A 16,075-nucleotide genomic window follows, 5' to 3' on the forward strand; every position below is an offset into this window, starting at 1 on the left:
TTCTCAATATTGTCTGACTGTACAGCTTATTCATAGAAAAGTGTAAAAGAAGTTTATATCCCCAGCATCTCAAAATAAACACTGATACATATTTTCTTCTAGTTTTTTTCTAAGATTTTCTCTTTTCAAAACATTTTTCTATTTTAGAAAAAGTAAAAGGAATTACTTTCAAACATTAGAAGTATGTTAAAAGTTACCTCAGAGTATTATGTATGCCATTTTTCATTCACCACTATGTATATTCCATGAATTTCTCTCCAGAAGTGTTTATCCTGTTTAATGTGTATATACTGGGAATCTTTGAGTCTTGGAAAAGAGGGTTCTTAAAACCTTATTGGTGTCATGGTTTAGAACCGTGGTTCTCAAAGTGTGGTCTGGGGATCCCTGGAGGTCTCTGAGACTTTTAGGAGGTCCTTGAGGTGAAAATTGTTGTTGTAATAATTCTAAGATGTTATTTGCTTTCTTCACTCTCCTTCTCTCATGAATGTACAGTGGAATTTTCCAGAGGCTTCATAGGGTGTGTAATATTGCAACAGCCTGAGTAATGAAGCAGCTATGAGAATCCAACATTTTTCTATTAAATAAAACATTAAAGAGATGGGGGGGAAAAAAGCCTTTCTTCTCACTCAATTCTTTTTCTGTATGGAACATATATTTTCCATAAAAATATTTGTGTTAACATACTGAATATTGCTACCTTTTAAATCATTTGATAAATGGTTTAAATTTTCTGTTTTAATTTATAAAACAGTAATATTGATAGATATAACCTCTAAATAAAACCTCTTTAGGGTCCTCAATAATTTTTCAGAGTGTTAAAGGATCCTGATACTGAAAAAATTAAGAATCACTAGTTTAGAAAAAGATTGATGGGAAAAATCTAGGCGCCCTTCCTTACATTCTTATATTTCAAGTCTCTTTTTAGAATATCATCCTTTCTTTGTTTTTTAGAGATCAAGGGACTTAGAGTTCTATTTCTGTCCCAGATTCTTCTCTGGAACTAAGAAGCTTGTCAGTCTTCCAAAAATAACAGTTCTTTGTTTTTTCCTTTTTAGATTTGATGGTAGAGTGGTGGCAAAGCTCCCTTTCACCCCCCTTTCCTACATCCAAGGACTGTCTCATCGAAATCTGCTGGGAGACGATACCACAGACTGTTCCTTCATCTTCCTGTATATTCTCTGTACCATGTCAATTCGACAAGTAAGTGACAACATCCACTATTTAATATGTATATCCTTCCTTGCTGTCACACCCTAAATTAGTGTCTACTTCTGTAATACTGGAAGTGTCTACCTGTTGCTACTGAGATCTTTCAGTTGCTTGTTTTAGAATTCAAGTATCATCTAAAACTGTTCTAAATGTATGTAGGTCTAGATTACTGATCCTTAGGAATGGGAAATAGCCATAAAATCAAACATGGTTTCCACATCCCATTTTTAGAGCTCTCAAGTTTCTTCTTTATTGCAACTATCTAAAGGTAGGAAAGTAGAGTGGGTTTTGTCTTCCCACTATCATTTCTTCTTTATTATACACCAGTGCCTTTTGGCACTTCAGAAACACAAATAAATAATTTGGTGACTTGAAGTTAGTCACAGTTGAGATAAAGTCTGGCTTGTAGAATTTACATTCAAGCAACATGATGGTCAGACATTCATAGTGAAAAAGAGTGAGAGCTAAGAGATACATATAAGGTTGTGAGAGCCTGGAAGAGAGACATAACATTCAATTAGTGGCAGACGATTCAGGCAGAAAGGTTGAAAGAATGAAGTGGCTTTTGAGATGGGACTTTAAAAAGTAAGAGAGGTTAATTAAAGTCTCTGGCTCCAGAACTCTTCATATTTCAAGGCATTATTCAGTTTTTGAACATACTGCCACTCAGCAGGCATTGTAGTGGGGAGGTTGGCACATGCAATAAGTATGAACATGATTCTTTCAATGATTGTTACATAAATGATTCAGAGTTATTTTTCTTCTTCTTCCTCTGAATATTGTCTGTGGCAGCAGGTTTTTTGATTTGTCTGGCATGTGGGAATCAATAGGAAATGGAATAATAGTTTGAAGGTCACAAAGATCTTCATGATCTTACCACTTAATACTTTCCTTACCTCATCCAACACTCCAGCCATTCTGACTTGCCTGACAGTTTCCATGTTCCACTTACCCAGACTCACTTTTTGTGAATGCTCTTCCTTCTATCTGGATGTCTCCCACCTTTTTCTGTTGCATATTAAATGCAACCAAGTTTCCAGGCTTCCTGGAATCATTTTCTGACACTTGCTGCATTCTGAAGGGTAGATATATGACCAGATGCAGAAATCTCAGAAGATTATCACAGTAGTCTAGCAAAAAATCACTATGTTCTAAACTTACAGTGATGGGAGGGTTGAAAAGGAGAGGACAAAGTTGAAAAATATATAGAGGTAAACTAGCAGAACTTAGTGATTGATTTAATGTGAGAAAGGAGAAACTAAGGTAACTTCAACATTATGGCTTTGGTGACCAAATGGAGGATGGGAGTAGAAGAAAGAGAAGTAGGTTGGTTAGAAAACATGCTGTTTGAGGTGTTTGTGAGGCACTTAAGTGGGTATGTCCACCAGGAAGTTGTATTCTTGTGTAGCCGAGGTGTATACTACATCTTTTGACATGCTTTAGCATTTTGGCTTATCCAAGGTGAAAGCCAAGACAGTGACAACATGGATCTCTTTGTTGGTTTAACAGAGGTCATTGATAACTAGAATATTGCTCTTAAATTTGATTATTTAAGTATGAAATATTAAAATTATAGCTAAGGTCAAAATATTAATAAAAAATGATGTATACATGCTACTTTAAGCAACAAAGAACAATTCTATTTTAATTACATGCAGATGTTAGTACTTTATTTGTGACGGCTAACGACAGTTTTGTGGTTTTTTTGTGTTTGGGGGTTTGTTTTTTTTGGGCCAGCCTCGCGGCTTTGCAGGATCTCAGTTCTCTGACCAAGGATTGAACCCAGGTCATGGCAGTGAAAACCCGGAATCCTAACCACTAGGCCACCAGGGAACTCCCTCACAATAGTTATTTTAGATGCACCATTTGCACTGCTACCTGGACATTGTTACCTAGAAATCACCATCTGAACTGTAAAGGTTTTTTTTTTAGTGAAATAAATGTTAAGAATGATCATTGAGAAAGTTCAGCTCAAGCTGGTCTTTAAACTCCTTTCAGTTATTTCAGAAAGTCTGGTGAGGTGTATGTGTAGCAATTAATTTTATCAGGAATGCCATGGTCATTTACCATGGTGGTCAGCAAACTTCTTCTGCTTGCTGACCACCATGTAATGGTCTAGATCAGGGGTCCCCAACCCCTGGGCTGCGGACTGGTACGGCATGTTAGGAACTGGGCCGCGCAGCAGGAAATGAGCTGCGGGCAAGCGAGCGAAGCTTCATCTGCTGCTCCCCATCGCTCACGTTACTGCTTGAACCATCTCCCCGCTGCCCGTCCATGGAAAAATTTGTATTCCATGAAACCAGTCCTTGGTGCCAGAAAGGTTGGGGACTGCTGGTCTAGATGATAAGTACTTTTGTATTTACTTTTCAGACCATACAGTCTCTGTCACAACAACTTAACTCTGCCATTATAGTATGAAAACAGTCCTAGACAATATGTAAATGAATGAATGTGGCTGTGTTCCATCAAAACTTTATTTATAAAAACAGTCAGGGGCTTCCCTGGTGGCGCAGTGGTTAGGAATCTGCCTGCCAATGCAGGGGACACGGGTTCGAGCCCTGGTCTGGGAAGATCCCACATGCCGCGGAGCAACTAAGCCCATGTGCCACAACTACTGAGCCTGCGCTCTACAGCCTGCGAGCCACAACTACTGAAGCCCATGCGCCTAGAGCCTGTGCTCCGCAACAAGAGAAGCCACCACAGTGAGAAGCCTGCGCGCCACAATGAAGAGTAGCCCCCGCTAGCCGCAACTAGAGAAAGCCCGTGCGCAGCAATGAGGACCTAATGCAGCCATTAATTAATTAATTAATTAATTTTTAAAAAACGGACAGTAGACCAGCCATGCTAACTCCTGAGAATACAAAAAAAAGGTGAAAGGTGATGGGTGGGGAGAGAAGGAGCAGCAAAAAAAACACACAAAAATTCAGTGTGTTTGTTTTCAGCCAAGGAAGATATATATTCATACTTTTAATTTCCGCTTGTCCGAGTCTATGCACTGATATTAATAAGAGAAAAGTATATAGAGCTCTAGTATAGGTATTCAGAGATATTAAAAATCTTTGAAAAATCACTAAAATGACCTACTTTTATCAGTTTTATTAGCTGCCAATAGTTTCTTATTCTGTTCCCCGTTGGTTGTTAGTATGTATACTAACAGGAGGATTATGAACTTATATCCAGTCTGAAATACTTTAGCATTTGAAGTGTTACTATGGAATATATGCTTCTTTCTTTGAATTAAAATTCCTTTCTCTTATTCCCTTTCTCTTTCTATGTTTTGTCTTGTTGTTGTATTTGTTTTTTAAGATCTTACGTTGCATAATAGTTGACTCTGTAGATGCATGTGAAATGATCCGTCATAAAATATGAGACTTTCAGATTAGAGACTGTATTATGATTCCCTCAATGAAGCCATTCTTTTTTTTAAATTAATTAATTAATAAATATATATATTAAAAAAAATTTTTTTGGCTGTGTTGGGTCTTTGTTGCTGCGCATGGGCTTTCTCTAGTTGCACCGAGCGGGGGCTACTGTTCATTGTGGTGCGCGGGCTTCTAGTGATTTCTGAATTTCCTGTATATACCTTAAAGTGTAGTGTGCACCTAAAAGGCAGGTGTGAAACAAACAGTAGATACTACACCCAAATATAAACTTGGAAAATTGGGGTTATACCACTTTTTACTCCCTAAAACAATGTGGGAAAATTCATGTTGCCCCCAACCTCCAGTAGGAATTGTCCAACTTTGGGGTTTTTACCAATCTAACAGATAAGAATTGCTCTCTCATCGTAGTTTTAATTTGCTTATTTGGATTGAGCATCTCTGTTTGTCTAAGAGCTATTCATGTATTTTTTTTCTTTCTTTGGTAGGCGAGACACCGCGTATGCTTTTTGCCTATTTCGCTATTGGGTTGTTGGTCTTTTCTTAATTTTTAGCTCTTAGGGAGATTAGCCCTCTCTATGATCTAAGTTACTAATAATTTTTACAAATTGTCATTCGTGTTTGTTCTACTTAGTATGGTTTTTGCCATGCAAAATTTTGTTTGCTGGAGGTTTTTAGTTTTTTTTTTGTTTGTTTTTCTTTTCCTTTTTTGGTTTACTAGTCTTTAACTAAAGTTATAAAGAAATTCATCCTTGTTTTCTTCTAGTACATTTTGGTTTCATTAAGTCATGGTTCGATGCATTTGGAGTTGACACTGGTGTACCTTATTTATTCTTTGCTCTTGTACTTTGCCAACTATTATGTGATTTTTATTAGGGAAAGCATGGATTCATTTGAGATCAAAGGTTGCCTATCCCTTGTTTTCAAAGACTGAGGAGCCGAAGGGTCAAAAGAATGCAGTAAGGTTAATGATTATTCTTGAATCTAGTGTGTATATGAGTAGGACGAAGCCCTATCAGCAGCCTACTATTAATATTTTCTCTGGAGTGCCTGTCTAAATTCCTCTTTGAAATTTGAAAGTCTGTTCAGATCCCCATGCAAGTGTTTGGCTGGGGACACTCCTCCTTTCTTCACACCTTGTGTAGATAATTAGGGTTTTGCAATGCGCAGGTGTCATAGAGTGGGCTAAGCATTGTGATCTGAACCCCTAGAGTAAAAGAATATGGAGGAGTGGGTTAAAATATATGTGTCATACCTATAGAGTGTCAAGGTTTAAACTTGTCAGTGTGACCACCCCTCGTAGCAGTTTTCCTGAGGAATCCTCAAGGCAATGCTCTCTTATGTCCAGAAGCTACTTTCTGGTTTCCTATATTCAGTAATTCCAGTGCTTTTAATCTTTCTTGTTTATTGTGGTAAAATAGACATAACATAAAATATGCTGCTTTAACCATTTTTAACTGTACAGTTCTGTGACATTAAGTACATTGTACGTTGTCATATGACCATCACCACTATCCATCTCTAGAACTTTTTCATATTCCCAAACCGGAAATCTCTGCCCATTAAACACTAAATCTCCATTACCCTCTCCCCTCAGTCCCTGGCAACAACCATTCTACTTTCTGTCTCTGTGAATTTGATTGTTAATATTTGTGAATTTGACCTCATATAAGTAGAATCATACTTATGTCCTTTTGTAACTGGCATGTTTTAAAGGTTCATCCATGTTGTAGCATGTGTCAGAATTTCTTTCCTTTTTAAGGGTGAATAGACGTTCAATTGTATGTATATACCACATTTTGTTTATTCATCTGTCAAAGGACAATTGGATTGCTTCTACCTTTTGGCTGTTGTGAGTAATGCTGCTGTGGACACAGGTGTATAAATGTCTGAATTCCTGTTTTCCCTTCTTTTTGCATATATACCCAGAAGTAGAATTGCTGGTCATACTGCAATTCTATGTTTAATTTTTTGAGGAATCAACATACTGTTTTCCACAGCTACTCATCATTTTACCCAGTACTGTTATCTTAAGGCTTCAGTTTGCCACCAGTTTGAGACCATTTTTAAAAGAATACAAGTAATTTCTCATGCTTTTGTTTCAGTGAGTGAAAACCATAATTTCATTCACTCAGGGTTAATGTTTATGCTGAATGTGTAAAAACAAAATGTATTTTATTCGTTACCTCCAGCAATGGTAGGGTGGCCTTGCTTGTTTTAATGGGGAAGTCTTCTTGTAGTAAATTAGAATATAGCATCTACGGGAATGAGAAACATTTCTGTTATTCATGTCCTTAAAGTGTCAACAGTTTTAATTGCTGAAGTGAGTAGATAGTTCTATCACCAGGTTTCTGGAATTTGTTTTAAACACCTTATATTTGTGAAAGATTATGATATTTACATATGTCAGTTAATAACATCTCTACGGTATTAACCAGAATCCACTTCCTTTACTGAGAGTGGTAGTGTGATTAAATCAGCTAGCTCCAGTCCCTTCGTGACAATACCCCAAGGGTAGGAGTGTGCTAACTGGTTTAAAAAAAAGTGTCACCTTAAGAACAACTGCTAAAAACAAAAAAGAAAACTGCTAACTTTCTATATCATGCCCCCTTATTATGATGGAGGTATAATATTAGGTTGAATTAAGGGTATCTATCTGCTTCAATATTTTTTTCCCCTATCTATAAGAGAACTTACTATCACATTAATAATAATCCCTTGATAGAGTCCTCTGTTCATTTATTCATTCAACAAAAGTGAACACATATGTGTATCAGGCTCTGTGCTGAATGCTTAGTATATAGTTATAAAAAAAAACTGACATATAATTATGGTCCTTGCCCTCATGGAACTTATGTTTCTTTTGAAATAAAAAGGTTAATTTTCCCCACCTGCAACTTCACTTCTAAAGAAATCATTATCAAATATGAGGGTATAGAAGTACATTTAAAATTATTTCTGTTATACTAATCATTCAGAGTGGAGGCAGATTAAACAAAGATTAAATTTTAAACCTAAACTAAGGCAATTTTATGACATTACTAATTCACATAAGTATTTGTGAGTCTGGTTTTTATCTATTACTTATTTTTTTCATGTTCTGGTATGTTAGTGGTTATATGATTCACCACTGACCTAAGAGTTTTCAAGGAGGCACTTCCCTGGTGGCGCAGTGGTTAAGAATCCACCTGCCAATGCAGGGGACATGGGTTCGAGCCCTGGTCTGGGGAAATCCCACATGCTGCGGAGCAACTAAACCTGTGTGCCACAAATACTGAGCCTGCGCTCGGAGAAGCCCGCGCACCACAATGAAGACTAACCCCTGCTCTTCGCAACTAAAGAAAGCCCCACACAGCAACAAAGACCCAATGCAGCCAATAAATAAATAAATATATTTTTTAAATAAATAAATAAAAGAAGTTGGAAATTTAGTGACATTCTATCATTTGGTCTTCTTATTGCTTTGTGTAGTGGATTTTTAGAGGGGGGCATGAAGGAGCTATTTTTATTATGAAAGAAATATAGACATTCTCCAGCTTTACTAAGGGGAAGTAACCTACTAATGATTGATTTTTCTTCATAACCTGTTTTTAGATTTCTTTTTAAAGTACAGCATGGTCTATAGTATTGTGAGTGATTGAATGAATGAATGAAGTATTTTATGGCAAATATAATTTAAATGAGTTCTTGAAGTTGTGTCTTCATATTTAAATATTATGTGATATTCTGACGGTGTTATCTCAGAAATATAAACACATCAGTAACAATTATTCTTTTTTTGAATATTTAAATTTTATTTTATTTATTTTTTAATACAGCAGGTTCTTATTAGTTATCTATTTTATACATATTAGTGTATATATGTCAATACCAATCTCCCTATTCATCACACCACCACCACCACCCGCCGCTTTCCCCGCTTGGTGTCCATACGTTTGTCCCCTACATCTCTGTCTCTATTTCTGCCCTGCAGACTGGTTCATCTGTACCATTTTTCTAGGTTCCACATATATGCGTTAATATATGGTATTTGTTTTTCTCTTTCTGACTTACTTCACTCTGTATGACAGTCTCTAGATCCATCCACGTCTCTACAAATGACCCGATTTAATTCCTTTTTATGGCTGAGTAATATTCCATTGTGTATATGTACCACATCTTCTTTATCCATTTGTCTGTCAGTGGGCATTTAGGTTGCTTCCATGACCTGGCTATTGGAAATAGTGCTGCAGTGAACACTGGGGTGCATGTGTCTTTTTGAATTATGGTTTCCTCTGGGTATATGCCCAGTAGTGGGATTGCTGGGTCCTATGGTAGTTCTACTTTCAGTTTTTTAAGGAACCTCCATACTGTTTGCCATAGTGACTGTATCGATTTACATTTCCACCAACAGTACAAGAGGGTTCCCTTTTCTCCACACCCTCTCCAGCATTTGTTGTTTGTAGATTTTCTGATGATGCCCATTCTAACTGGTGTGAGGTGATACCTCATTGTAGTTTTGATTTGCATTGCTCTAATAATTAGTGATGTTGAGCAGCTTTTCATGTGCTTCTTGGCCATCTGCATGTTTTCTTTGGAGAAATGTCTATTTAGGTCTTTTGCCCATTTTTGGATTGGGTTCTTTGTTTTTTTAATATTGAGTTGCATGAGCTGTTTATATATTTTGGAGATTAATTCTTTGTCTGTTGCTTTGTTTGAAAATATTTTCACCCATCCTGAGGGTTGTCTTTCCATCTTGTTTGTAGTTTCCTTTGCTGTGCAAAAGCTTTGAAGTTTCATTAGATCCCATTTGTTTATTTTTGTTTTTATTTCCATTACTCTAGGAGGTGGATCAAAAAAGATCTTGCTGTGATTTATGTCAAAGAGTGTTCTTCTTATATTTTCCTCTGAGAGTTTTATAGTGTCCAGTCTTACATTTAGGTCTCTAATCCATTTTGAGTTTATTTTTGTGTATGGTGTTAGGGAGTGTTCTAATTTCATTCTTTTCCATGTAGCTGTCCAGGTTTCCCAGCACCACTTATTGAAGAGACTGTCTTTCTCCATTGTATATCCTTTGGTTTGTCCTATATGGCCTTTATTATGTTGAAGTAGGTTCCCTCTGCGCCCACTTTCTGGAGAATTTTTATCATAAATGGGTGTTGTATTTTGTCAAAAGCTTTTTCTGCATCTATTGAGATGATCACATGGTTTTTATTCTTCAGTTTGTTAATGTGTATCGCATTGATTGATTTGCATATATTGAAGAATCCTTGCATCCCTGGGATAAATCCCACTTTATCATGGTGTATGATCCTTTTAATGTGTTGTTGGATTCTGTTTGCTAGGATTTTGTTGAGGATTTTCCATCATGGATTATCATCAGTGATATTGGATTTATCATCAGTGATATTGGTCTGTAATTTTCTTTTTTTGTAGTATCTTTGTCTGGTTTTGGTATCAGGGTGATGGTGGCCTCATAGAATGAGTTTGGGAGTGTTCCTTCCTCCGCAATATTGTGGAGGAGTTTGAGAAGGATAGGTGTTAGCTCTTCTCTAAATGTTTGATAGAATTCATCTGTGAAGTCATCTGGTCCTGGACTTTGTTGGAATATTTTTAATCACAGTTTCAGTTTCATTACTTGTGATTGGTCTGTTCATATTTTCTATTTCTTCCTGGTTCAGTCTTGGAAGGTTATACCTTTCTAAGAATTTCTCCATTTCTTCCAGGTTGTCCATTTTATTGGCATAGAGTTGCTTGTAGTAGTCTCTCATGATGCTTTGTTTTTCTGCGGTGTCTGTTGTAACTTCTCCTTTTTCATTTCTAATTTTATTGATTTGAGTCCTCTCCCTCTTTTTCTTGATGAGTCTGGCTAAAGGTTTATCAATTTTGTTTATCTTCTCAAAGAACCAGCTTTTAGTTTTATTGATCTTTGCTATTGTTTTTTTGTTTCTATTTCATTTATTTCTGCTCTCATCTTTATGAATTCTTTCATTCTACTAACATTGGGTTTTGTTTGTTCTTCTTTCTCTAGTTCCTTTAGGTGTAAGGTTAGATTGTTTATTTGAGATTTTTCTTGTTTCTTGAGGAAGGCTTGTATTGCTATAAACTTCACTCTTAGAACTGCTTTTGCTGCATCCCATAGGTTTTGGATCGTTGTGTTTTCATTGTCATTTGTCTCTAGGTGTTTTTTGATTTCCTCTTTGATTTCCTCAGTGATCTCTTGGTTATTTAGTAACATATTGTTTAGCCTCCCTGTGTTTGTGTTTTTTATGTTTTTTTTCCCCTGTAATTGATTTCTAGTCTTATAGTACTGTGGTCAGAAAAGATGCTTCATGTGATTTCAGTTTTCTTAAATTTACTGAGGCTTGATTTGTGACCCAAGTTGTGATCTCTCCTGGAGAAGAACTGTTCCATGTGCCCTTGAGAAGAAAGTGTAATCTGCTGTTTCTGGATGGAATGTCTTATAAATATCAATTAAATCTATCAGGTCTATTGTGTCATTTAAAGCTTGTGTTTCCTTATTAATTTTCTGTCTGGATGATCTGTCCATTGGTGAAGTGAGGTGTTAAAGTCCCCAGCTATTATTGTGTTACTGTCGATTTCCTCTTTTAGAGCTGTTAGCAGTTGCCTTATGTATTGAGGTGCCCCTATGTTGGGTGCATATATATTTATAATTGTTATGTCTTCTTGGATTGATCCCTTGATCATTATGTTGTGTCCTTCCTTGTCTCTTGTAGCATTCTTTATTTTAAAGTCTATTTTATCTGATATGAGTATTGCTACTCCAGCTTTATTTTGATTTCCATTTGCATGGAATATCTTTTTCCATTCCGTCACTTTCAGTCTGTATGTGTCCCTAGGTCTGAAGTGGGTCTGTTGTAGACAGCATATATATGGGTCTTGTTTTTGTATCCATTCAGCGAGCCTGTGTCTTTTGGTTGGAGCATTTAATCCGTTCACGTTTAAGGTAATTATTGATATGTATGTTCCTATTACCATTTTCTTAATTGTTATGGGTTTGTTTTTGTAGGTCCTTTTCCTCTCTTGTGTTTCCTACCTAAAGAAGTTCCTTTAATATTTGTTGTAGGGCTGGTTTCATGTTGCTGAATTCTCTTAGCCTTTTCTTGCCTGTAAAGCTTTTGATTTCTCCGTAGAATCTGAATGAGATCCTTGCTGGGTAGAGTAATCTTGGTTGTAGGTTCTTCCCTTTCATCACTTTAAATATATCATGCCACTCCCTTCTGGCTTGTAGAGTTTCTGCTGAGAAATCAGCTGTTAACCTTATGGGAGTTCCCTTGTATGTTATTTGTTGTTTTTCCCTTGTTGCTTTCAGTAATTTTTCTTTGTCTTTAATTTTTGTCAGTATTATTACTATGTGTCTCAGCGTGTTTCTCCTTGGGTTTACCCTGCCTGGGGCTCTTTGCGCTTCCTGGACTTGGGTGGCTATTTCCTTTCCCATGTTAGGGAAGTTTTCAACTATATCTCTTCAGATATTTTCTCGGGTCCTTTCTCTCTCTCTTCTCCTTCTGGGACCCCTATAATGCGAATGTTGCGTTTAATGTTGTCCCAGAGGTCTCTTAGGCTGTCTTCATCTCTTTCCATTCTTTTTTCTTTATTCTGTTCTGTGGCAGTGAATTCCACCATTCTGTCTTCCAGGTCACTTATCCATTCTTCTGCCTCAGTTATTCTGCTATTGATTCCTTCTAGTGTATTTTTCATTTCAGTTATTTATTGTTCATCTCTGTTTTTTTGTCTTTAATTCTTCTAGGTGTTTGTTCTTTAATTCTTCTAGGTCTTTGTTAAACATTTCTTGCATCTTCTTGATCTTTGCCTCCATTCTTTTTCCGAGGTCCTGGATCATGTTCACTATCATTATTCTGAATTTTTTTTCTGGAAGGTTGCCTATCTCCACTTCATTTAGTTGTTTTTCTGGGGTTTTATCTTGTTCCTTCATCTGGTACAAAGTCCTCTGCCTTTTCATTTTGTCTATCTTTTTGTGAATGTGGTTTTCCTTCCACAGGCTGCAGAACTGTAGTTCTTCTTGCTTCTGCTGTCTGCCCTCTCAGTAGCAATTATTCTTAATGATAAAGTATTGGGGAGTGTATACTTCAGAGGAGCCTAGATATAGATATTCTCATAGTGCCTTATGCACATTAGGTACTCAGTAACTGTTGAATGAATGAATGCATACAAGCTAACCTGCCTACCCTGGGTTAGAGTTTGTTCTGAAGAACAGAACTTTAATAGAGGAGGTACTATGTAAGAGAACCCATTAGATTAAGAATCCAAAAACATGGGTTTTAATTCTAACTCTGTTCTTCATTTAACTTTGTAATTTTGGACAGGCCATCCTACTCTTCCAAGTTTTAATTGGAATTTCTCAAATATAAAATGAAAGACTTGAGCAAAAATAATTAGACGATCTTTAAGGTTTTTCCCACTTACAGGTGCTGTACAATATCTTAACTGACCTTATTTACCCTCTCCACATTCATGAACCCCTTCCCTCCCTCTTTAAAGCAAACCACCTTATCCCCACATCACACTGTCCACTCCTGTGCTCTTTAGAACTCCTCCACCTGTCTGCTCCTACCAGTTGAGTCATTGTCTTCCAAGAGCGAATTGTGTTTATCCCGAAACTGTTTATGCTAGTTTTACTCATTGTTGCATTTATGTTATTTAATTTAATGTTATATTAACCGATGAAATCTGAGTATAAAATAGTCTTTTCTATGAGAACTAGTTTCATAAAGTTGAGTTTCTAAAAAAAAAAAACTACTGAATTAGATTTAAGTGAGACAGCTGAAAAGATGAGGGGTTGTGTAGAAACCTAGGAGGATTCTGAACTTAGATTACTTTGCAAAATTCTGATTTCTCTCACTTCTTTGAAGACATTGATACCGAATATTTCAGTTTCAGCTGATACTGAATATTTCAGTTTCAGCTTCAGACGGTGCAATAATGACTAAATCCAGCTATAAGCCCCATACTCAGAGAAAAAGCCTTCCTACACGAAATAGCTAATGAATGTACTTTGTGTTGAAATAAAAGATTACCTCTTTTTATGATTCTCCACTTGAAAAAATCAGCTTCTTTGGTTAGTAGACCAAGATCCTATGAGGGAAGAGGCTTTTTACTGTTCTGTGATCTCTATAACATTGTAGGCCTTTTAAAAAATAAGTAGTAATCGTCCTGTTTTAGGTCATATTAGTACTTTTTATTTGTAAGGTTTCTCTTTATATGAGATCTATGTTAAATACTTTTCTCTAAATCTCATTAAAACCCAATTTTTATTCTCTTTCCTTCACAGAACATCCAGAAGATCCTTGGCCTTGCCCCTTCACGAGCCGCCACCAAGCAGGCAGGTGGATTTCTTGGCCCTCCACCTCCTTCTGGGAAGTTCTCTTGAATTTAAGAAGAACCCTATAATTCCTGTCATTCTTTTTAGGCACTCAAATAAGACCGGCAACTATTTTGTAGCAAGAGCCATAGGCAGCCTTAGAACTTGGGCCACTTTCTAATTTTGAGTTATTTCTAGGTTTTTTTGGATATGATTCGAATGAGAATGGCACTCAACAAACATGATAGTGCTTTTGGTCACAAATTAATTTTTTTTTAAACAAGTGTTTTGATTAGATAAGCACAGGTGATGTTTATGTAATGAGAAACAAATTCTTATTTTGCTTACACAAATATTTCTGTGGGATCAACTTTCAAGTATGTGCTGTGTGCCATGTACCATGGAAGTTGGCTTTCTATGAGCATTTAGATATCTGGAAGAAAAATTTAGTTTATGTAACTCTTATTTGGAACAATTTGTTGTGTGTTTTTTTCAACCCAAATATATGACCTGAGATCAATAAAAGAGGCCAAAATTTTAGCTATTTCATCTACAAGGAGAGACGTGTTTTGTTTTGCCATATTTCTAGATACATATTTTTAGTAATCTGAACATAAGGGAAAACATTGGCGAGGAAGGGGCAATGCTGTTTCTGTTTTTTCTCACCCGTCCCCCCTACCCTGGGGCAATGTTTAAATGTAATATTTTATCATACTTGCTTCATATGCTCAAAATACAGAGTTGCCCTGTTATAGGAATTCTAAAGCATGAGAGGAAAGGAAGGTAATAACTCACGGAAGTATAAAAATGAGGGTCCTCAGCAGTTTCCTTCATACCCTAGTACAATCTGTTGGATTCTTGGGAAGGCACTCAGTCCTCCCCTGGAGGCAAGGTTATGGTTATTTGTGGTTAATCTTGCAGAGCTTCCTTGTAGTCACAGTGGCCTTCGGTTCCTGCCCTGCTCCTTTGTAAAGGATGAGGGGATGTTTATACCATGATCTTCCCCCCTCCCCGAATCCATGGAATTAGAAATCTTATGTGGAGTGATAACTCTAGTACTAAATGTTTACTTTTATCAGTAGTGTCCTTAGATGCATGTATTCTACCAGTGAGAAAGGTACATTATTTGCAAAGTAACAACTGTTAAACCAACAGCAAACTTTTCAATGGCATCAAGTCCAGAAGACAGTGGGATAATATTTTGAAAGCTGGGGATAATAATTATCAACCTAGAATTTTATGTACAGCTAAACCAGAAGTTTGGGAGCAAAACTGGGGAAAATATTTTCAGAGCTACAAAATCCAAGATAGTTGAATTATTAAAGGATATATTTCAGGGACGGGGAAGAATACCAGGGGGAAGGTGTGGGATCGAAGAATCGATGGTCAACACAGAAATTGGTAAACTATATGGATAAATTTAAATATTTTATGGATTATCTAGTTTAAGGATTATCTCGAGACAACCCCACAAAGTAATTACTGTTCTTGCCCTCATTTAACAGATGAAGAAACTGAGGCAAGAGAGGTTAAGTAACTTGCTCAGCATCCCTTAGGTAGTGAGTGGCAGAGTTAGGATTTGAACCCAAGCAGTTTAAAGCCATGTAGTCCAGGCTCTCAAATGCTATGTTGTATTATAACATCCCAATATAGCATGTGGTGAGTCTCTTCCCATCTCTTTCCCTTATCTCCTCAGCTAGAGTATATGAGCTCTAAAGTTGAGGCTTTGTCTTTTTTGGTTGTTGTTCTTGTTTCCTCAAAGCCATCACATGGGTGGGAGGGAGCACAGCAGGAGCTCATTGAAAGCAGATGAAATGGAACAGAAATCTCTATTGCAAGGTTACCTTTATCAGAAAAGATGCCTGATAATGGATAGTGATAACTTCTAATGGTCTTTCCTCCATGTCATTAACTGTTCCAGGCAAAATAATAATTAAAAGGGTGATAAAGAAGGAAATGATGATCACGATAACAATGATGAGAAAATGATGGAATATCTAAAATAAAGCATAAAAAGAGAAGAAACCACACTCAAAATTCTGCTATTACCTTGTAAAGTGAAAATATATAGTTCATCCTCCCATCAGCCCTCTTAGGTTTTGAAGCTGATGCTTTCTAATCAGATTTCTAATGGATGTTGAGGTTTTCATAAAGTATATTTCAGTGG

The 16,075-nt window shown here is 36.6% G+C and overlaps 1 protein-coding gene across 1 annotated transcript in view; it reads left to right on the forward strand.

The window, feature by feature from the left end:
- Nucleotides 1-14,852, forward strand: part of TMCO1 (transmembrane and coiled-coil domains 1) — a 46,855-nt gene extending 32,003 nt beyond the window's left edge. The window contains exons 6-7 of the mRNA XM_082834508.1: nt 1,056-1,200; nt 13,879-14,852. Coding sequence (XP_082690634.1) covers nt 1,056-1,200; nt 13,879-13,977 — 244 coding nt within the window. The 3' untranslated portion in view covers nt 13,978-14,852. The remainder of the gene's footprint in view (nt 1-1,055; nt 1,201-13,878) is intronic.
- Nucleotides 14,853-16,075: the final 1,223 nt, after the last annotated feature.

Source organism: Leucopleurus acutus (genome assembly GCF_964270905.1).
Source record: "Leucopleurus acutus genome assembly, chromosome: 2".
NCBI classification, from domain to species: Eukaryota; Metazoa; Chordata; class Mammalia; order Artiodactyla; family Delphinidae; genus Leucopleurus; species Leucopleurus acutus.